A 24,048-nucleotide genomic window follows, 5' to 3' on the forward strand; every position below is an offset into this window, starting at 1 on the left:
AGCAGCAAAGACCCAATGCAGCCAAAAATAAATAACTTTATTTTAAAAAAATAAAAATAAAAATAAAGCTTTGGTTTCCTGTCTGCTTTTTTAAATACTAAGGATTCAGCTTTCTCCCTTCCCCAAATTTCATTTCTAAGATATTCAGCTCCTATTTTGGCCCTGCTGCCTAATGAGTACTAAGTCCTGATTGATAGCGTTAAATGTGCCTAAACCAAGTGAGCTAATCCAGTCACAACTCTCACTTTCCTAGTACTACCTACTCAAGAAAGATACTAGGAACGCAGAGCATGCACAACGGGGTGAAAAAAAAAAAGGCAGCAAGGGAGAGACTGGCTTCCTTTTCCTCTGCTTCCTGGCAGGTCAGAAGAACTCAGTTTCTCCTGCAGGTCTGCACCTCCCTGGCCCCGAGAGCAACCTCTTCCTACTCCCCAGGTCCCTACAGCGGCCTTCACACACCCTTTCTTGAATCACTTTCCATGTCACACCTAGCTTTTCAATGAAGTAAGTCTTGTTACTATCTTTACTATATTAAAACCACAATTCCCCACAATGAATGATCTCATCTGCTTTTTGCCCACGTAGACACTCCCCCGACTGCCATCCTGTCCTCCCAACCAAGCATGTGTCGGGGAAAGTGTGGTGAGTTTTACACCACTCGGTATTTGAAAAATGCAAAACCATTTTAAGATGTTTAAGAATAATCTACTGTGATCCCAACACCAGCTATGAACATGAGGAATCCCACACCAGTCCTCCCTTATATGTTAATAAAATGTAGTCTAACCCATAAATCAGAATTAAATTCTTAAAAGACATGACACTGAAAACACAGTACCTTGACAAATGAAACCTGGGGGTGCTCTCTGGCTAGCTCTGCCATCACGTCGTTCATCTGAGCACACTGTGGGGCCCATGGTGCCCAGAAATGGACTACGAGGAGGGACCTGTAAATCCATAAAGCGCAGGTTTTAAAAATATAGTAGCTTTAGAAATAAGCAAATACTGATGCAGATCAAATCTATTAGCAAAGAAACCTGTACAAGGACCGCCTGAATTGTTTTTGTACTGCTAGAATCTTGTTATATTAAACACAAACAGAAATATAACAACTTGCAAGGTCCTGAGAATCTTTCGGATGAATTTTCAAGTTAATGATATTTCTTGAGTCAATACTTAGCTCACATGAAGTGGTTCTGAATATTCATCCACCTCAACTACTAGCCACGTAAATTAACTCTATTTTGAGACCCTTAGGAAAGAAAGATGGAAACTAGATTTCTGTAGTCAAGGCACAACGTTTGTGAAAAATGACTGTATATGCGTTACTACTATTCATGTTAGTATTTACTTTTTAGACATGGTACTGTGATGAAGTGACCATAGGAATAGAAATAAAATGTTGCAAATGAAGGTATATAAGCACAAAACAAAGGGAAAAAAAAGGGAGCTGCTTTTCACATACTTTTTTTTATTATGCTACAGAAGATTTTCTAAAAATTGACAGTATGAACAGACAGAATAGCGATTAATAAATTGTCAGTGAAATTCTCAGGAATCTCAGTAAATATCTATCAACTATTTTCTTATAAAATTATCTTGGCAAAGATATATTTAAGTCTATCCTCATACCCAACTGAAAAACCCTTCAGTTTTACAGAATTCCAAATTCAAATATAATCCCCCTTGACTACAAAAAAATCTGAAAACCCATTAAAACACATTGAAAAATATGTTACACGGAGAAAGGAAACAAGGACAACTAACCTTGGGCAAGGAAAGGAATAGGATACTTAGCTCATGTGAGCTAAGTATGGAGAGAAGGAGGAGCTTACCATGCAGTTTTGGGGGCCAGAAGCCGAGGGAGGCACTGGGGACTTGAGAGAGCGGGGGGCAGGATTTGGTGGCACTGGAGCACAGTCTAAATTTCAGTACCTCCAAGTTTCTGGCTTAGTGACTGATGGCTAGTGGTAGCACTAGCCACGAATCACAGTACAGAAGCTGCCAACCTGAGAGAAAAGGAAGTCTAGTGGGCTGTGACAGTCTGGAGCTCAGGAAAGAAGTCCATGCCTGATCTGCACATCTGGGAATCAAGAAACAGCGCCGGCGCCATGCTCATCCACGCAGGAGGATAAAGAGGCGGCCGAGGGCAGAGCCTCTGGGGCTCATCACCACTAAGTTAGGACAGATGGCGGTAAAGGAGCCCTGGTGGTAGACCAGAGAAGGGACCTAAGAGGCACACAGCAAGGTTCAAGGGTCTCCCGGAAGTCAAGAAGGAAGGGGAGACAATCATCAAATGCAGCAGGAAGGGCAAGCAGCAACAGTGAGAGTTCAGTCCAGCGGATGACAGAAGCAGCGTGTGGACCACTGGACTGAGGACGCAGAGACAGCTAGAAACCTACTCTGTAAAAGACCGGGCTGCAAACAGAGACAGAGGAAGGATCAGGACAGGAGCAAGGAACGGGCTGTTTTCAATACAAGAAAATTTTCATCGTTTATTTTGTGAGGGGACAGTGCAAATGGGGAGGGAGAGGCTGAAGACACGAGAGACAGCTAAGGATTCAAGGTCTCAAAGGTGGCAGGAGAGGGAAATTGAGAACAGAGAAGAATTCGCCTTGAGAAGAGGGACAATCTCCTCCGGGTCAGGAGCAAAGGAATCAAGAATGGGTGAAGCTACAAGTAAATGTCTAGGTGTCAGGGGAGGGGCAAGTCGAAGAAGAGCTCTGGAAGATGCTTCTGGAAGCCCTGTTTTCCAGGTAGGAAGCAAGGTCATGTGCTGATACAAAGGAAAATGGAGGACAGGGGTCACAGGCAGGACCGAGGAAGACCGGAGGGCTGCCCAGGGGCACACAAGAGTAAAGCAGGAGGCGCTAAAGGCAGAGCCGCCTAAGGTGGGAAAGGACACATGGCAGGGCCCCTACTCCATGGGTTCCAAGCGCAGCAGCAGAAGGCAGGAGCTTCAGCGAGCGGGTAGGTGGGCAGAGACTATGGAGGAAGTATTTCACCAATCCCTGCTGCCTCTTCCTCTCGGGCATGCAGCTAGACTACACCTCTCAGTCTCCCTTGTGTCCCGGGCTGGGGCCCTGGAACTGAGCTGTGGCCAGTGGGATGCGGGGCAGAAGTGAGCTACCTGGCCCCGCAAAGCCTCCCGCGTGAGCCTCGGCCTACTCCAGCCTCCTCTCGCAGAGCTTCTGCACAGCGTGGCAGGGGGCCTCTGGGGCCTAAGGGATGGTGGGAAGGAAGACAGGCCCACGAAACGACTGCACAGGAATGTTCACAGCAGCCCGGTGCATAACAGCCGAAACCTGCAAGTAACCCAATGTCCACAAACTGGAGAAACTGCTGTATATTGACACAACGGAATACCCCTCAGCAATAAAACAGGAACCAACTACAGATACACGGCAGCATGGATGAATCCCAAAAACACACTGAGCACAACAACCCAGACATGAAAGACCAGGAGTTCTGCGACTCCATTTACATGAAGTCCAAGAAGAGGCACAACTCATCTACGGTGACAGAAAGCAGATCACTGGTGGGGGATTACTGGAAAGAGCCTAAAGAGCATTCTGGGGCTCTACATTCTTGTCCTGAATGATGGTTACTCGTGTTAATACAAATGTCAAAATTCATCACACCCAGCAATTAAGATCTATGCATTTTACTACAGTATATAAGTTAATACCTCAATCTTTTAAAAGTTAGATACCACTTTTTACCAAACTGAAAAAGAGATTTTTAAAATCATAATATTCAATGACAAAAAGGATAAAGTGAGATGGCACTTTCATATCCTACCTGTAAAAATTAAATTGGAACCTTTCTGAAATTTCAAGATACTTACACACTTTCAAGTATCTATCCTACAGAAGTCATTAAAGAGACAAAGATGTACGTATATGAATATTTTCCCAGTATTTTACATAGCAAATAACTGTAAAATCTATTGTTCAACAAGATAGTTTTCTTAATGGTCATACAATAAAGTATCATAAAGCCATTAAAAATCATATATCAAAGAATGTTTAATGACATGGGAAAATGCTCACAATGAGTACATTTTTAAAAAATTAAAATAGGTTACCCAACTTTTTAACAGTATGTGCCAACGTATGTAAAAAAGAAAAGAAAAAAGTACACATACACAACTTAAATTCCGTTACTACTAATGTGGCTCGGAAGAGTAATTTAACTTAACTTCTACATCTGTAAAATAGCAATAACACCCTGGGAGGTTGGGAAGATCAAACAAAAATATACAAGCACTTTGAAAACATTAAAGAATGATATTAATGTTGTTATTTTACATTATCCACAATATTCTCATATTTAGATGCTTAACTTCCTTTCCAATTAGGTACACGATGCCTAGTATCATAAGGACATAAACCTGAAACAAACATAAACGCTGTCACCCTCTCTTGGATTATATGTAAGTATTCTCTCCACCTTCATGGACAGCCCAATATGCAGGGTGCATTGTTTAAGGAAAACCTTTAGAGAAAGACGAGATCCAAATCCCTAACTACTGTGATGTTAAACAATGTAATGAACCTTGGTTCTTTATCAGTAAGATAATTATTGATCGATAAATGGTTGTTTCTCTCTTATTACAGGTGTTCTGCTCTTATAGTTATGCTTCTGCAGGCAACACCAGCTACCATTTATTAAGATCACATAGTATTAGACTCTGTTAAATATTTTACAAATGGGCAAAAACCTTAATTACTCTGTAAATGGATATTAATATCCCCACTGTATAGACCAACTGAGGTTTCAGTAACATATAAACGTCTGATTATTAGACTTAAGCAAAAAGTTTTCAATTCACATGAAATTTTAAAATTGAGAAGTGATGATTTGTAAAGTAGACGTTAAGTAACTACATTAACAAGCACTATTTAATATTCTGAAATGCTGCCACTTTCACCAAAAGTAGCAGAGATTTGTTCCTTCCGCAGATGCCAAGCATCACTTCCTTCCCACGTGCCCATTTAAACTAATCACCACGAAAAAGGTATATTGGTTTCCGGATCATTACAAGTACGGGCCCGTGGCAAGAATTAACATTTAAACTTTTTCCAACTGTGATGTCTTAATGACTTTTTTCTTTAAAAAACGATACATAAAATCAAAAATGTGAAACACACAAAAGCAAAATAGTCCTCCAGGTGACCGTGAACTGAACACTTAGGAAGGGCAGGTCCACACGAGCCCTGCTCCTCAAGACGCCGCCTCTGGGGCACTCCACAAGTGGGCCGCCGGAAGATGGGGGAGCGCTGGATGAATCACCTTTCATCAATGAGTCCACGTCATTCTCTTCGCGCCCCCCCCGCCCCGCCCCACTCGCCCGTTTCTGTCAGTTTCCCAGCAAGACCGGAAACGCCGCAAGAGCGGCTCTGGCGAACACCTTTTAACTTCAGCACGGCGGCGAAGCCAGACGGCAACTCTCCCATCGCACCCGCACTCCGCACTCCGCAGCTCAGCCGCTCGCCAGCGTACTCACTACCCGCTTCCAAGCGCGATCCGCTCCTGCACTCGCGCCGATACGCTTCCACTGCCAGCGAGCCCGCGCAGCCGCGCCGCAGCCCGCAGAAGAGCCCGGGCGCGAAGGGGCCGCGAGTGCTCCCGCCGGCCAGGCAGCACGCGTGTCCGCTCCCACACCCCCGGGTGGGCACTGTCCTACCCCTCTCGCCGCAGAGGACACTCCTGAGGCCTGGTTATGAAACGTGCGCAGCGGCTCTGGGGCTGGCTCCCAGGCAATCGGCTGGCGCTCCGCCGCCCCCACCGGCCATGCCCCGAGACACCGCCCAGCCCCCGAGCGCTCGGCCAGAGAAAGCCGCGAGACGGCTGCGGAGGCCCCGTGCCCGCCCGCCGGCGCCGACTCGCAAGCTCGGGGTTTCCATGTGTTCCCCCAGGTCCGGCCTCTGCACCCCGGTGGGTCTCCTTCGGACGCCGTCCCAAGGGCGAGAGGCACGTGGGCCAAGCCAGAGCGGACCGCGGCTGAGCCCGTCCAGGAAACAGGAGACCCCCGTCCTCGGCCCGGACAGCGCCACACTGTGCGCTCTGCCCCATCACCAACACCCTTAAACGCCCCTCGGAAAGGAGGCAGGACCGCCGACCCAGCTAGGCCTTCCTCCGCCGCCCGCCCGTGATGAAGCGGGCGGGGGCCGGGGTCTCCGCGCCCACCCCCGACCCGCGGCTGAGTCCCCGCGTCGCCGCGCCCCGGGAGGCCGGGCCGGGCGGCAGGGCGGGACCCGGGCCTCGGGGCGCCCGGCGGGCCGGGGCCGGGGGTCTGCGGTGTACCCCGCTCCCCTTCCGGGGCGGGGACCTGGCCTCGGGGTCCGGGCCGCGCCGGCGGCTCCGCCCAGGCCGGGCCGGGTGCGAGGGAGCCGGGCAGCCCGCGCGGCCGGCCCCCGCCGCGTCCCCTCACCCCTGCCGCCCGCCGCCCGCCGCCCCGCTCACTTGGCTGTGAGGCGCAGCAGCTCCTCAAACTGCCCGGCTGAGCCGACCTCCACAACGGCAGCCGCCGCCTCAACCGCCCCCGCCGCCATGCTGCCGCCGCCAGACAAGAGCAATCGAGCGCCGGCGGTCGATGGGGGAGGGGCTCGGGCGGCTACACGCGGAAGCCCCGCCCCGCCTCCGGCCCGCGCAGAAGCCCCTCCCCCCAGGCCCGCGCGGAAGCCCGGAGCCGGTGAAACGCGGGAGGTTGGGGCTTACCGGCGGGCCAAGTGAGAGCCCCAGGCTCCTGACCCCTGGGGCTCCGGACTGTCAGGAACCTGGCTTCCGGGGCTCCTGGATGTCGGGGCGCCGTACGTTCCTTGCAACTCCTACGGCAGCTGGGAGAATGGTGTGTGCGTGTGTGATGTGAGTGTATATTTAACAAAGTGAAATTTTAAGCTAAAAGGAAATTACATAAAGGTGGGGATGGAATGGGAGGTTAGGGAAAGGGAGGTTGCGCCCTCTCCGAACTCAACACTGACAAGGAGCTTCGAACTCGGTCCTGAAGAGCCCGAACCCGCGGCCCCGCGTGGCCCGCCGCCTACCCCCCGGTGGGGCCATCCCTGGGCGCAGCCAGGGCGCAGACCCATCACCCACTGTGACCTCCGAGCAACACGGCCTGGGCAGGTGGGCCGCCTCCGGCACCACGGGCCCAGCCCCAGGACCCTCTCACTCAGGCCCGCAGGCCCCACGCTCCTCTAACCTCGGGTCTTCCCTGGCTCCCCTTGGCATCTCCTAATGTTGACGCCCCAGGTAGTGTCCGCTCACCACCTTTCCACCTCCCCTTCCCATAACTCCCACGCACTCTCTGGCCTGGGTAAAACTATCCATGGTCCTAGTATCCTCAGTCGCCAGGGAAACCTCAGCCGCCAGCCAAGCGCCCTCCCCTGCCTCCGGAGCCCGGCATCCATCTGCCCTGAGGCCGGGGGAGTCTTCTTGGTTCTCCCCAAACTGCATCCCGCCTGCTCTCCAAAGAGCCACTCCTGGAGCTCCCATCTTACTAACGCCATCGCTTCCACCCAGACACGTTTGGCTCCTCCTGGGGGTCCTCGGGCTCTGTACGGAGTTTGAGCGCAGGCCCCATGGATCTTCCCGTGGGTGTCAGGGCACCTGTGCGCCTTCTACCACGTGCACATCTCCCCGGGCTAGAACTGCACCTGTGGTCTCCACCAGCCCCGGTTCTCACCAAGGACGGGAACTGTGTCTCTGTCCCAGTGCCTAAGTTAGAGCCAAAAATGTGGCAGGAGGTGCTCAGTACATGCTCTCTACCTGCAGCTGGTGGAGAAGTGGGCTTGTGGAATTTCAAAGACTTATTACCAAAAAAAAAAAAAAAATTATGTAATATATTTCATTGATAATCTTTACATTGATTGCATGTTGAAATACTACTTCTGATATACTGGGTTTTGTGAAATATATTATTAAAATTAAATTTACCTCTTTCTACCTTTTAAATGTGGTTACTAGAAATTTTTAAATTACATAGGTGACTTTCATTTGTGGCTCACTTTGTATTTTCTCTTGGGCAGCTCTGCTCCAGTGATTGAAAGTGGTCTTTAGTTACATATGTGCCTCATCCTGAGAAGTGGTTGTTCCTGAAGATGGTAAATTCCATTATCTAAAATGCAATAAGAGAGTGGTGAGGAACTGTTTTGTATCCTGACTTTGGTGGTAGGTACACAAACCTAAACGTGATCAAAATTGCATAGCACGAAATACAAAGAGTACAAGTAAAACTGGAGAAACGGAAGAAGATGGACAGATTGTATGAATATCATCATCCTAGTTGTGATATTGTACTACAGTGTTTCAAGATGCTATCTTGGGGAAAAGCATAGGCAGAATCTCTCTGTGTTATTTCTTATGACTGCATGTGACGCTACAATCATTTTAAAATAAAAAGGTTAGTTTTTTTTAAAAAAAGTAAATAAAATCTAGAGATTACTATGAAAAAATGCACCAGGAGGGGAGAAAACAGCATGTTGCAAAACAAGATGTATGCTCTGATGACCATTTTTAAACAGAATTATATGTAAATAAAACACATAACTCCATATAGCTAAATGTAGCATAGCAAAAGGTCTTCAGAAGGATGTTCTCCAAAGTGTTAGGAGAACTTGTGCCCAGAGAGTGAAAATAGGGAAGTTTTAAAGGGAAGACCTACACCTTTTACATTATATGCTTCCTAGTGTCACCTGCATTTTTTCTTTTTCTTTTTTTGTTTTTTAAACTTCTTTGGAGTCATTCATTGAAATGTTAGTATGTTTGGAAACACATCTGCAACAAATGCTGTACAAGAGTTATATCTCTAATTTGAAAGAAACTTACACATCAATACTAAAAACATTTCACTTGCATTTTTTTCAAAGAACATGGATGGGCTTTGTAATTTAAAAATAATGAAATTGTAATGCACTAGGGAAATGTGCGATAGTGAATCTTTTTCAAAAAATGCAAGAATCACCCATCTAATGTAACTGTTAAAAATCCTGATTTTTCCTTCTTTAAATGGAGTTTGCTGAAAGCAGGATATACCAGCTAGAGAGCATGCTCCCTACCTTAAAAAAAAAGTTGGGAAAACTCCCTAAAAACCTTTCCAATTCTGCCTCCTGCCCTTTTTGCTGTTATCACTATTGATATCAACAGGCCTTAAGTTTAGCAAGTGAATCTCTCAGCTTTAAAATGCTCTGATTTCGCAACAAAGACCATTCCACTCAGCCCTGAGCCCAAGCCACATTTTGGGGGGCTGTCACATCTAAGTTACAGGTAGATAAGGGTGTACACAGCTATATAGTGCTTTTCAGCTTTCCAAAGTCCTTGCTGCTTCCAGATCATGATGCAAAGACATTACTGCCTGTGTTACCAAACCAAACTTGGGTCCTCTCACCCACCCACAGTAATGCCAATCTACTGACCCCAGGTTGTGGTGAAGAAAAGTGCAGCATTTATCGCAGGAGCCAAGCAAGGAGTCCAGGCAGCTAGTGCTTAAAAGGCCCAAATTCCCCAAAGGCTTTCAGGAAAAGGTTTTTAAAGACAGGGTAAGGGAGGAGGGTTGTGGGGTGTGTGATCAGCTCGTGGACATACTTCTGATTGCTTGGTGGTGAGGTCATTGATAGTCAACGTCATCAACCTTCTGGTTCCAGCTGGTCTGGGGTCTGCGAGCTTGTGGGCAGCATGCAGTTAACTTCTTCCACCTGGTAGGGGCTTCGGTATCTGCAAAACAGCTCCAAGGACATGGCTCAGAATATTATCTATAGCCCTTGAGGAGGAACTAAAGGCCCTGGACTTTGTTTAAACTATTATTTTGTCTTGCTTGACCATTTTCCTTTCTCTCTGCATTTTCTCACTTCTCTGATTAAATTTATTCTTTGGAACTCAGGCAAGGCCTAGGAGGCTAAAGTTTTTCTGCAGACAAGAGTCAGGCAGAGGACATGGGGGGCGGGGTGCAGTTCTGTCCTGGGAAGGCCCCATAGGGTCCTGCTCAGTTACACCGGCCCCACTTTATAGGTAAGGAAATTGCCCAAAGCCACAGCAGGGAAGGGGCAGTGCCGGGACTCATTCCATGGCCTTCCCTGTACCACCCCGAGCTCTCCTCCTGCCCCCCACCGCACCCCATCCCGCATGCTGCTCATACTCTGGAGAGCCCAGTCCTCTGTTTCCCCGAGCGTGTTCAGGCACAGAGGGAAAAACTCATCATTATCATATAGAACTTAGTGCATGAAGACCCAGAACCACAGGAAAGCAAGATGCTGGGGCTGATTCTGGCCTTTGTCCCCAGTGTGGGTTAATCCCAGACACTGACATTCTGCTGACCCATATGTAAGCATCATTTAGCTACATCCTATACCCTCTTGGGGCAGAGGGCTCCCCCTAGGGAACCCAGTGACACTTTGTGGCCTCTGGGCAGGGGCCTCTCCGGGCTCCCCGGCCCACTTGGTCAGGAACCAGGAATGGCTCTCCAAGCAGCACAGCCCTGAAAAGGATGGGACAATTAGGTTTTGCTGAGAAGGCTGTGTGGCACTTCAGGGGCTGGGACCATGGGGACCGGGAAGCTGAGGCTCTGGGTCCTGGCGGCGGAAATCCTGGCCTGGCAGAGCACAAGCTTCAGAGAGGGCTGCAGGGGGCCTTCCTGGCAGCAAAGGTGCTGCACCCTGTGTCTGCGAATGGACCCCAGTTCAAAAGGGATGTGTTTGTGTGGTTGAGGTGTAATTATTTTTAATGACAGCTAACATTTCACCGCTCCTGAATGGGTGAGGAAGTATTTTAGCCATCCCACGTTTGGTGACACATCATTCCCTCCTGGGCCCCAGTGTTACTCCCCAACAGGGCACAGTGCTGAGTACTAGGTGGGCACAGATAACCCAGGTGGAGAAAAACACCTGGTCATTATAGGGGAGGACTTGGAATTGAATTCCCACCTGGCTAGGTTTTTGTAAACACTCCCTCGAGGAGCTGAGAGACACACAGGGTTTTTAATGGGTAAAGCATGGCATTAAGAAGTGTTGTTACTCAAGGAAAATGGCCAGTGCTTCCTTTCTTTTAAGAGAGACTCCTAAATCCCAATCACTCCGCCTCCAAAGGCCAGTTGAGAATAACCCAAACCGGAGGGAATTAATTTCCTTAGGAATTTCACTGTTACAAGATTAATGGAGCCCCCTGCTGAGAAACAGTAAAACTGTAAGTACAGTAGATCTGCACCTGAAGGATACATATTTTAATTTCCGTTCTCAAGCTGCGATAACATCTTCTCGAGCTACTATAAATGGCATAAATGAGCACTGCACGTCTGCTGAGAACCTGCCGACACGGAGCTCCTGCGGAGTAGTCCGCGGGGAGATGGGGTGGCCCCGGGTCCCAGTGCTGCGGGCTCCATCCACGCGGGTGGCCCGGAGCAGGGGTCGTGGTCACGTGACCACGGCGGGGGGGCGCAGGTCTGGAAGAGCCGAACAAAAGCTCCTCCCGGGAGCCCCAACGGGTTGACCAGAACCCCAGAGCAGAATCCCTGGAGCAGATTCTCGGAAGTCGACCCCCATCGGCCCGCCCTAGCCCTGCCACCCACCCTGGCACAGTCCTGCTGAGGGACCACCGGCCTGGACCGAGAGCCGGGGTAACTAAGAAGTGGACAGTCTGTGTTCTGCCCCTCGGGAGCCCTCCGGGGAATTTCATCCCGCTGTCCATCAGCTTTGGCGGCCCCAAGAATGGGCCTTGGGAAGGTTGTCTCACAAACCACGTTGAGGTAAACTGGACACTGGGTCCAACCAAGTGACCAGCCCTGTTCTCCTTGGCCCAAGGGCCTCCCTGGCAACTGGGATGCTACAAATGTCACCCTGATAACCAAGAACTAGTCTGGGATAGGGAAGTGGGAATGGGCTATGATGTTTCCTCTGTCAACCCTTAGGAGCCCCGCACTTGATCTTGGCAAAGTCTGGCCAATTTTTTGTTCCCTTCCTTACCAGAAACTGCTATTATTGGAAGAACTCTATGTATATGCTGGCTATAAAGGTTGTTTATGCTGCCATAGCGAGATTTTTATTTGTTGTATTTTTGCTGCACTTGCTTGAAAAATAATTATTTTCAAAGAAAAGAAGAATTACATATCCAGTAAACTAAATAAGACTCATGTTTATTAGGGACCTCTGACAGCTCCTCAAATGTGAAAAAAGATTTCGAAGCAGTGAATGGACAATTTATGAACAAGCTTATTTGTAAAACAGATTTCAAGACATACTTCATTTTGGCTCCACCAATAAAAATACATTTCATTTCTTTTCAGAAGCGTGTGTTATCTGATGGTTTCACAGTAATCTCTTTTCCCCTAAAATAAGACAATGTGGATAAGCGTGTACCCACTAACCTAATCTAGCACTGAGTTGAACGTTTTGGGGTTGCTATAGACCAAAAAAAAAAAAATGTGACCACATCCCATAAGGTGCTCTCTAGAAGAAATATATTTATAGGAAATGTAGTTCACAAATCTTGATCTAATTGCTACAATCTTCAAAAACTCTTTAGTCAAAATAATTTTTAAACACGTTTCTAGTTGTTGACAATTTATCAGGGAAAATTCATCTTGAGAGTTGACTGCCCATTTTCCATCCCCTGCATCAATTCTAATCTCTCTTCCACGGAAGACCAGCCAGGGCGGCAGGTGAGGATTGTAGAGCCAGTTTCCAGGCTGTAGGTGGCACCAGCCGCTTCTTCAGGCTGGGGAAGGAGCATCCTTTGTTGAGTGGTTTCTTTATTCAACCTGGAGACGTCACAATTCAGAATTAACACAAACTAATGCTCTATCTATAGAGGTTCTACTGATCCACCAAAAACATGCTTTACCCTGACTTGCCAATTTTTAACACCTTCTCCTGCCTTCTCAGTTCGATTGGCAGTGTACTTGAGGTCCTATAAGATGTACCAAGTCTGTGCTGTACATATGAAAGCCTCTAGTATGGGGTTGGAGGGAAGGGTCATGTGCAGAGAGAGAGAAGGAAAAACTTACACATACACTGCCACATGCATCTTTGCCTACCTGAAGTTTCAGTTTTCCATGTGATCACCCAGATGAAGATTCCATGGCACTTTGTTGATCATGAGTGTACATAGTCACTGTGTATGTTTTTATGCAGCTGTGTGTTGTCTTGAGTCAAACGTTTTACATATAAACAGTGTTGTGTGTGTGTGTGTGTGTGTGTATGCATGTGTGTCTGTGTATTTATTCTCCAGGTCCATTTGGAGTCAATTTTCTGCTCCTATTTGTAATTCTTGTTTCAAATTTGAGAAACTAAGGGTACAAATGAGTTTGCCTTGGTGTCACAAACAAGATCACTTGTAAAATGAGAGGTAATTCTTAAGAGAACTAAGAAGTTCTAACCAGGCAAGCTCCTTTGGGCCGTGTGGCTCCAAGATGTCACGTCTCAAAGTGAATCCTTCCACCTACGCTTGAGTTCACAGGCCCTCTGTCCCGCTGACCTTGGCACTCTCTTAGGCTGCTTTTGCCTGGAGATGTCACCTCACAGAGTGGATGTCTGGAGTGTCCAGGGAGCACCGTGAGCAGAGCTGGCCCTTCCTACCCGTGGAAGGAATTCAGGGTGTGCTGAGAACACACACCCCTTAAAGAATACACCCTAATATTTCTGGGGGGCAAGCCATGGCCAATCAGTGGTTCTCTCACATGAGGCAGAAGCCATCCCAACCTGGAGAGCTAATTGGTTTAACTTTAGTTAAATCTATGACCACCATAGTCTTATGTTTGATAAAATGCCTCAATAGTCGGCCACACCTATAACAGCTTCCTTCCTGGCCTCTCTAGCATCTAAAGGTAGTGGTGACATTTTCCCAGGTGTAGGGCAAAGGAACACCAAGTTTTTTTTTTTTTTAATCACCTGAAGTCTATATTCTTGGACCCCTTCCAGAGCTGTCCAGCCTGGGCTGTGTGAGCCTTGGCCGGCACAGTGGCCCCCGCTGGAGTCCAGCGGGCAGGACAGGGCAGGGATGCTGGTGCTCTCCCACTCGGGCAATTGTGCAAGCCCCCTGCCCCACAGTGTGGCAGCAGCTGCTCTCAGTGAAGCTCAGGGGCAAGTCCAGGAAGGTGGTGAAATAATAAAGTAACACTGGGTGATGTGAACAGGTTTGCATTTGCTTCAAATTCCAAAAGCATTCCCAGTTCCCATGGTCTCCAAACTGGCTCGCCCAGCCCGGATTTCAATGGCTGGGATGATTTTTCTTTAAAAAAAATTGCCAACTTGAAATTCTTTCCTCTAGAACCAAACAAATAAGGAAGGAAAAAAGCAAACCACTGATTTTTAAATGATGCGTAGGCGCTATTGCCCTGTAGTACGTATATAAAATAAATGGGTCAGTCTTTCATGTTCTCTTGATAAAGTAGCTAAACCTCCATGGTTGTGTCTCTTCACCAGAGTAAAGTAAAAACTTGGTGGTGACTCCACTATTAGCCTAAGTTTAAGTTAGTATCTATTATTTGCTCATTTGTATGAAATACACTTCACTATTTTAATCAGAACAAATATCTCATGTAAAAATGTCGATGCCAACATGACCTTTAGACCTTCCAGCTATGACATACATTCTTTTCTCAGTTCATATCTGTTGAAGTAAGAAATGAATAACAGAAGATACAGGGGGGAAAAGTCTCCTTCCTATGATAAGAGGCAGAAGTGGGGGACCTTAAACTGGGTAACCCTTTATGGCATGGACCTGAAGGAGAAAGCAGCACGTCTGGCCGATTCTGCACGGACACGACACACCAGCTCTGCCAGGCACTGAGCCGTCAGAAGTCAGGCTGCAGCTGCCCTGAGGGCTGAGATGGAAGAGGCAAAGCTCCTGGGGCCTCAGGTAGGTCTTCAGTCGCAGCCTGCTACCCTCACACCCCCCAAGCCCCTCTGCACGGGAGGCCCCAGCTCCTAAACTGCTGTGTTTTATTCCTATTGTCCCAAACTCTCAGGCCTTTCTCCCCAACGGGTGAGGACCAGGAAGATGCTCTCGCCCATTTGGATGAAATGTTGCTTTTCTGGTTTCCGCATGTTCTCTGTCACTGCATCACAGCTAGAAATGACTGGATACACTTCACATGGATTCTGGGCCCTGTTTTTTTTTCTCCCATTGAATCAGGTTATTATATCATTCCTTACCCAGGACAGAGTTATTATCGGGCATAACTGTATTTACCCTACAGATATATGTCCTTTTATGATGGGACATAAATATTACTAACAGTGTTCTGGAATTCCTGTCCACTAACACAGCAGGAGGGAGCCAAATTCTGAAGGATCCCAAGGCCTACTCAGATCCTTAAATGAAATGTTCTGTTTTAAGGGATGGCTATAAAAATCTTTAACACTACTTAGCAACCTCTTTGGAGGGGTTTGTCTCTTATTTACTGGAAGATGCAGTATGTGAGTTTGTGTGCCTTTGTTTTTGTTTTATAATTTCAAATAGAAAATATGGCATCTGCTGGCAATCAATTTATTTTGATAGATAAAAAGGGGTTAATAAAAACCCCTTAGAAATAAAAAGGTGACTAGTAATATATCTTTCATGGTGCCTTCTTCCAGCTGCGCATAAAGAGAGCAAGCTTTTCTACTTCTCCCCAGTAAGTCTTCTCCCCTTATTTTCTCTACCTACCAAGTCATTTATAATCATTATTTCCAACCCACATACTAACGCGGCCTCAGTCATATTTCCACATCCTGGGGGTTTCTCTTTACTATGGTGTGAGAGCTGAGAGGCAAAAACACCCTATAATTCATATGAAAATACATGCCAAAAATGGATTCTCAAACATAGCCAGTGTGACTTCATACACTTGCAAATAAAAAAATCTTAGGATGAAATATAAAACATCATGCTAAAATTTTAATCTATTGTCGAAACATAGTGTACCATAGAAAGTACACTGGTGTCTGGCATTTAACAATCAATACCCAGCGATTAGAAGCAGGGGTAAGTTAAAATGAGATACAATTAATACTTTCTGTTCGAACCTAAAGCTATTGCTTTTAGAAGGCACACTTGCGGCTTAGTAATATTTCAGTTTTTCTACAGCACCTATGTAGAAAATGCAAAATGGCAGACTATAAAATCCTTGCCTACGGTATAAAGCAAGTGTTTACAGTTCCATTATGGGATGGATGGGTGCACATGTGTTATGCAGTATCATACAAATCTCTAATTTGCACTGGTCATAAAGTCGTTCAAATAATTATCTATTTTTGATCATCCCTGAAGAGCATATTTACAATGTCAGGAAATAATGTAGGGAAATGGCTCAGATCACAAAGGTCTCCATGTAGAGATATTACTTTGAAAGTTGAAAATGATGGGTTCTTATTATTGTTATTATTATTTGCCTTAATGAAATATTCCTGGATCATTATAAGGATTGCATTTAGAAAAATCTTATACTGAGTCTTGCCATAAAAAAAATAATAACCTGAGCTAAAATGACATGGGAACAAAACCATGACCCTTAGGAAGATGAACATGTGCTGACTTTCCAGAGAGACAGGCATCCTTCAGATTACCCCTCTTGGGATGGAGCAGCTGTCCACGGCACGTGGGCCTTCAAGTCACCTGTGTACTGTTGAGCTGAAGACCAAGGCAGAAGATGCAGGCAGAGCGTGGGGACCTGTAGGCATCCTGACCAGCCACTCTTTAGTAACACTTTGATTGTGGCACAGAAACATAAGACGTAATCACCGAGACAAGAGGTGGAGTAGTGGATGGCTTGTGCACTCTCATTTTTTCCTTGTCCCATTTAACATCCCAGAGACATTAGATGTCTTCAGCTAAAAACAGCCCAGAGGGGCCAGGAGGGCAGGGGCACCTGTCTTGAGGCCTCCCTGGGCTGTGGCTGGAGCTGACGCCACACAGCTACCTCTGCTGAACTCATTCATTCATCAGCCTAGCTCTGAGTACTCACGCTGGGTCCCGCCTGTGCTGGGCGCTGGGGACACAGATTCTTAAGAGAAAAAGCCCTTGGCCACACACACCCGTGCATGAACCACTTCGAATGCAAAGGTGGGTGATCAGAATAAAGATTATTCATGTCGGGGTGCAGCAGAGGCTCACCTTGAGGAAGCCGACTGGGACTCTGTACCTGCCAGCAGCGTCCGGAAAATTGTGTGGTGAAATTAAGGCCCCTGGGGCAACTAGCAGAGCTGTTTTGTTTGTTGAACTGTTGTTGTTTGTTTGTTTGATCAAACTCACGGGGTTTGCAGCTTAACAAGGAGGCTTTCCACCGGAACCAAAGGCAAGGCCAGCAGAAGGGTAAGAAATCCAGACAGAGTTGTGTCTGAATTCAGGTCCGCCCTTCAACCTTTTGCAGCCCTGGGCACCTTAGGCAACATCTCTGAGCCTGACGTTTCTCTGTTCCTTTATCTGAACATGAAGACAGCCCGGGCCCTGCTGTGTTGCTGTAAGGATGAAGTGAAATCAATGGTGCAAAATTGACCACTAAAGTCTGTTAACGCCCAGTGTATGGTTATTTCCTGAGTGCCGACTGCAGGCCTGGATCTGCCCAGTGGAGAACAGCCCTCCTGGAGGGGATATGGAACATCAATGGATACAAAAAGAAAGCCTCCCACCATCCAGGCATGAGTGCCCTGAGGGACCGGAATCAGGCAGATGGGGTGGGGGCGGGGTGGGCTCGGCTTTTCTCTGGAGGGACGGTTCCCTCCGCCTCTGAAAAACAAGAAAGACAGCTGTTGCAGTTTAGGGAGAAGTGTTTCCAGGCAAAGAAGATAACCGACATTGTCATATAATGTCTAAAGAAATTGTGAATTTCAAAGGAAGAAAATAACCTATTCTAGTGCCCAAAGTAGTTCTGGGAATTTTTTTAAAATAAGAGGGCAAGAAGGAAGGGAAAGAGCATTTATTAAACACTTATTATGTGCCAGGCTATCTGTTTCTGGAGATATACATGTATATAGATACACTGTATATATTCTCTGTTACATGCCAACAAGATAAGCAGAGGTGGTCATTTTTGAGAGAGGTCATTAAAGATTTAAAGGAGGAAGGTTAAGTCAATGGAAGAGTAGAAGTAATGACTTTGCAACAGTTGAATCAAAAGTGTTTCTGGCCCCCCCCCTCACCACACATACACAGACACACAGACGCACAAGACACATGCGCACAACCCCTCTTAGGGAAGCTGAGCTGAGCATGTTGTTAAAGACAACCCCCAGCTACTCCATGAAGCTCTGACTTCCCTGGAAGGCTTTATTCCTATTTTACAGATGAGGAAACTGAGGCTCAGGAATGAACACTCCCCCCAGCACACCTCACTAGTTAAGCAAACAAAACCTCTCCACAAACTTCCTGGACTCCGAATGGTCGGTCCAGTGCTCGGCTGGGAAAGACTAGAGATTCCTCATTCCAGCTGCAGTGAACTGCGAGCTTGCCAAGTACCACGCATCACGCTGGGCACGGTACAGACAGTGTCTCACTGTAAGCTCGGAGCACTCCACTCTAGGAGGCACCGTTTATATACATATTTAAAGCTGAGAAGTCAAAGCAGCTTGCCCAGGAGCTGGAAATTGGCCAGGTGGAATCGGAACTCAGGTACCTTCCTCTGAGAGCCGCTTTCCCTGTAGGTGGTGTGCAAGGTGACTGGAAGTGGTGCAGAGAGAAACAACTTTTCTTTTAATAGTTAACTTTTATTTATTTTTATTGTGTTAAAATACACATGACCATTTTAATCATTTTTAACTGTACAGTTCAGTGGCATCAAGCAGTCACATTGTTGTGCAACCATCACCACCACCGGTGTCCAGAACTCTTTTCATCTTCCTAAACTGAAACTCTGCCCCCATTAAACACCAACTGTTCATTCCCCTCCCCCAGCCCCCAGGAACCACCCTGCCGCTGTCTGTCTCTGTGTCTGACTACTCCGCTATTTCATAGAAGTGGAATTGTATTGTACTTGTCCTTTTGTGACCTGCTTATTTCATTTCGCATAATGTCCTCAGGGTTCGTCCATGTTGTAACCTGTGTCAGAATTTCCTTTCTTTTAAAGACCGAATAATATTCCATTGTATGGATGGACCACATTTTGCTTATCCATTCACCCATCTATGGTCACTTGGGTTGTTTCCACCTTTTGGCCATTGTGAATAGTACTGCTATGAACATAGGTGTTCAAATCCCTTCTTTCCATTATTTAGTGTATATACTCAAAAGTGGAATTGCAGGATCATATGATAATTTTATGTTTAACTTTTTGAGGAAATACCATACAGTTTTTAATAGTGGCTGCACCATTTTACCTTCTTGCCTTCTCCCCTTGAACAGGGGTCCCAGTTCCCCCACATCCTAGCCAACACTTGTTTGTTTGTTTGTTTTATAATAGCCCTCCTAATGCAGGGGTCCCCAATCCCCAGGTCATGGACCGGTGCCGGTCTGTGGCCTGTTAGGAACCGGGCCGCACAGCATGAGGTGAGTGGCGGGCAAGTGAGCGAAGCTTCATCTGTATTTACAGCCGCTCCCCATCACTTGCATTATCTCCTGAGCTCCACCTTTTGTCAGATCAGCGGCAGCATTAGATTCTCATAAGAGTAGGAGCTCGAACCCTACTGTGAACTGCAAATGCAAGGGATCTAGGTGGCACGCTCCTTATGAGAATCTAATGCCTGATGATCTGAGGTGGAGCTGAGGCAGTGATGTTAGCACTGGGGAGCGGCTGCAAATCCAAATCATCATTAGCGGAGAGGTTTGACCACACAGAGACCATAATAAATCAACTGCTTGCAGACTCATATCAAAACCCTATCAGTGCGTAGCAAGTGACAATTAAGCTGCATCTTACGGAGTAGACTGGATATAAGCAACACACTTCGGGTGTCACTGTCTCCCATCACCCCCAGATGGGACCATCTAATTGCAGGACAACAAGCTAAGGGTTCCCACTGATTCTGCCTTATGGTGAGTTGTATAATTATTTCATTATATATTACAATGTAATAATAATAGAAATAAAGTGCACAATAAATGTAATGTGCTTGAATCATCCCAAAACCATCCCCCACCTCCCTGGTTCATGGAAAAATTATCTTCCACGAAACTGGTCCCTGGTGCCAAAAAAGTTGGGGACTGCTGTCCTAATGGATATGCAGAGACATTTCATTTGGTTTTTAAAGAATTTTTAAAATTAATTAATTTGTTTATTTTTATTTTTGGCTGCATTGGGTCTTTGTTGCTGCACACAGGCTTTCTCTAGTTGCGGTGAGCAGGGGCTACTCTTCGTTGCAGTGCGCAGGCTTCTCATTTCGATGGCTTCTCTTGTTGCGGAGCACAGGCTCTAGGCATGCAGGCTTCAGTAGTTGTGGCTCGCAGGCTTAGTTGCTCTGCAGCATGTGGGATCTTCCCGGACCAGGGCTTGAACCCGTGTCCCCTGCATTGGCAGGCAGATTCCTAACCACTGCACCACCAGAGAAGTCTCTCTCATTTGGTTCTGATTTGCATTTCCCTAATGATTAGTGATGTTGGGCATCTTTTCATGGCCATTTGTACGTCATCTTTGGAGAAACATCTATTCCAGTCCTTTGTTTTTTAAACAAGTTGTTTGCTTTGTGTTGTTGAGTTGTAGGTGTTCTTTTTTTTTAAATTAAAAAAATTTTTATTTATCTATTTTTGGCTGTGCTGGGTCTTCGCTGCTGCACACGGGCTTTCTCTAGCCGTGGCGAGCGGGGGCTATTCTTCGTTGCGCTGTGTGGGCTTCTCATTGCGGTGGCTTCTTTTGTTGCAGAGCACAGGCTCTAGGCGCGTGGGCGTCAGTAGTTGCGGTGCATGGGCTTAGTTGCTCCGCGGCATGTGGGATCTTCCCAGACCAGGGATCAAACCCGTGTCCCCTGCACTGGCAGGCAAATTCTTATCCACTGCGTCTCCAGGGAAGCCCCTGTAGGTGTTCTTTATGTGTTCTGGATGTTAACTCCTTATCAGATACATAATTTGCAAGTATTTACTCCATTTCTTGGGTTGCCTTTCACTGTGTTAATAGTGTCCTTTGATGCACAAAGGTTTTACATTTTTATATAGTTCAGTTTATCTAATTTTTCTTTTGTTGACTGTGTTTTTGGCATCATATGCAAGAATCCAATGTCATGAAGCTTTCTCCTGTTTTCTTGTTAATGTATTTAACATATTAGAATAACAAGTCCTTTAAACTATCACTTTATAGATATTTTGTATTATTTTTAAAGTCTTAAATTTTAAGATACTAAGAATTTAAATATACTAGGTAAATAATAGGAGAGGTTTAGTATACATCTTGTGGTTGGTACCCAAATGACTGATGTTTGGTAAATCGTGTGATAAGCTAAACTGCGTCCTTCTAAATATACCAATTGTGTTAAAGAAAAAAGTAATCATGACACTTGTTAAAGAATGATAAGGCAGACTTTATTCAGGGGGACCATTGTGACAGGTATAGGGACTACTGAAATGGGCTTTTGCAGGACTGGAGAGAGATTGGGCTCAACTCTAAATACAAGGGAAAGTGGGAATTTATAGCCAAGGAGCATGGCGGGGTGGGGGAGTGGGGTCAGGGGATAGAAAATTTCTACGAGGAAACATCAGGGGTAAGGGGAGATTCTAGCTAAACTAACCTAGCAGCATTCTTGCTGAAAGCAGGCCACCATGATCAGACACCCCCTGGGGGATGATGGAGGATGAGGAGCCCAATCAGACACCAAGGGTGATCAGATATCAAGGGTGGGGGCTTCTGGCTAAGCTGACTTGGCAAGATTCTTGCTGAAACTGGAAAATGCAGGGATGAACACGGGAGCCCAAAGGTCAGAGCCTAGTTGATAAGATTTCAGAGGAACCTGAGTAGAGTTTGGTCAAGGAGACCATCTGTCACTACTTCAGAGACTAAGCGTTTGTACCCCCATTACCCAATGGTTGGCTCAAGCATCTGAAAAAGCAGCCCTAGGTGCAAAGAACAGTGAAATTGAAACTGGACAACAAAGCAGGTCATTTAATATCAACTGCAAGACGCATACATGCAAAGTTTTTAAAGTAGAGGTAGTAATACAGGTCCACAATAGTACTTTATTTTCAATTCTGAAATGCAAAAAGTTCTAAAACTTAGAAGTTTCCCCCTAAGTTTGGAGCAAACTCATTGGAACTAACATAAGACTATAGCCTTTATATATCCCACTTCAGGTTAATATTTGTGAATATTCACACATTTTTGCTGCAGAAATACTGTGTTTGATTATATGCTGTTCCAGACCCCACTGAAGGTGTTTCATGCAGTATGCATACTGCCCTTTAACACAGAATCCAAATAATTTTGAATTCCAAAACAACATCTGGCCCCAAGGTCCCCCGCCCCCATCTTTATTGAGCTATAACTGACATTTGTCGTGTAAGTTTACTGTGTACAATGTAATGATCTGATATATGTATATACTGCAAAATGATTACTACAATCAGGTAAGTTAACACATCCATCACCTCACATAGTTACATTTTGTGTGTGTGTGTGTGTTGTGTGAGAACTTTTAAAATCTACTCTCTGAGCATCTTTCAAATATATAAAGAAAACAGGATTGTTAAGTATAATCACCATGCTGTATATTACATGCCCAGAACTTAATCACCTTGTAACTGGAAGGTCCCAAGGGTTTTTGATACAGGATTAACTAGTAGTCCTAGAAGTACTAGTAGTAGGATTGGGTACTTAGTTTGTGTCAGGCATTGTTCTAAGCACTTTATATTTAATCCTCCCAATACCAGAAGAGTCATCATCTTTTATAAATGAGAAAACTGACGTAATTAGCTACTTAATTTGCTGAATATCCTGCAGAAAGTAGCCCAACTGAGTAGGGATTTATGCTTTTCACCACAACGGGTAAGGACAAGTCTTTGTGACAAAAGATGCCTACAACTGCAGCAAAATGGTAAATTTACAGTGACTCAAATAACAGAGACAAGACAAGACGTCTGGAGATTGGTGGTCAGCTGGTTTGGGGTTGGTTCAGAAGCTCACATTGTTAGAGCCTGGATGCCTTCCGACTTTTCACTAAGTTTCCAACCAGCTGCCCTCATGGTGATAAGAAGGCTGCAGCAGCTCCAGGGAGCTTCCACTGGCAACAACCGCAGGAAAGAACTAAGCCCCCAACCATCCAGCCCCTTTTTTAAACAGTAAGGAACATCTGTCCCAGAGCCAGCCATGCCCCTAACAGACCCCCTAGCCAATCACTGTCAAAGGACTGGCTTATACCAATTTTAGTTAACCAGAAAGGATCTTGGGCTCGGTGCTTTGGTGCAGAAGCCGGCGGGGGCTCCGCGGTGGGGTGCGGGGGCCGGCCGAGCCTGAGCACGCTCCAGCCTGGACAGGATGGCTGACTCCTGACCCTCGGCTCCCTGAGATGAGGGGAGAGCAGCTCGGCACAGCGCTGGGTCGGGGGCGCGATGCCCACGGTTTGGGGACTGCGCACAGAGGGAATCCCACCCCACGACGGCGCGGACAGCAAGGCCTCGGTTTCCCCTTCCGCACAGCCCAAAGGCCCCGGCAGCTCAGGCCTGCAGCCTCAGAGAAGCGGGGTGCTCCCGGGGCCTCCAGACGAGAGGTTACCGTGCACCGAGCAAACCCGGCAGGAGGCCACTGCGGGGCCGCGCAGCAGCCCGAGGCCCGCTCCCGCCCGGAAGTTGAAGCTGCATCCCCGAGACTACATCTCCCAGAGACGCCAGAGCTTCTCCGATGCTGATAAGGCCCGCTGGGCCTTCTATCAGCCAACCAGCCACAGGAAGACGGCCGCAGACGGGGCTCGGAGACCAATCACAAGAAAGGAGGCGGGCGCTCCTCCAGCCGGTCCAGGATCTGTAGTCGAATCGTGGCGAAACCCTAAGAGTAGGTTCTTTGGAGCCCCACGGCCGACTCAGTGATCGGAGAAGTGACGGCCAGCCCTCTTCCCAAATCAATGACCTGAGGCAAACTTACCCTCGTCTCCTCAAGGCTCTGGCCTCCGCTACTCCTGCCTGCCGCCTGGGCCCGCCAGGTCGCAAGGGTCCCTTGCGGCGCCCCGC

At 46.9% G+C, this 24,048-nt stretch overlaps 1 protein-coding gene and 1 long non-coding RNA gene across 2 annotated transcripts in view; both read right to left on the minus strand.

Moving 5' to 3' along the window:
* GLRX3 (glutaredoxin 3) overlaps positions 1-6,580 on the minus strand; it is a 30,781-nt gene extending 24,201 nt beyond the window's left edge. The window contains exons 1-2 of the mRNA XM_059899736.1: positions 6,469-6,580; positions 839-947 (exon numbers count right to left, since the gene is read on the minus strand). Coding sequence (XP_059755719.1) covers positions 839-947; positions 6,469-6,557 — 198 coding nt within the window. The 5' untranslated portion in view covers positions 6,558-6,580. The remainder of the gene's footprint in view (positions 1-838; positions 948-6,468) is intronic.
* A 5,528-nt stretch (positions 6,581-12,108) lies between these two features.
* On the minus strand, positions 12,109-24,021 carry LOC132350260 (uncharacterized). The gene is made up of 2 exons (XR_009497884.1): positions 23,963-24,021; positions 12,109-12,751 (listed from the first exon to the last, which is right to left on the minus strand). It is a non-coding gene; the product is annotated as an uncharacterized LOC132350260 (long non-coding RNA).
* Positions 24,022-24,048: the final 27 nt, after the last annotated feature.

Source organism: Balaenoptera ricei, chromosome 16, assembly GCF_028023285.1.
Source record: "Balaenoptera ricei isolate mBalRic1 chromosome 16, mBalRic1.hap2, whole genome shotgun sequence".
Classification (NCBI taxonomy): domain Eukaryota; kingdom Metazoa; phylum Chordata; class Mammalia; order Artiodactyla; family Balaenopteridae; genus Balaenoptera; species Balaenoptera ricei.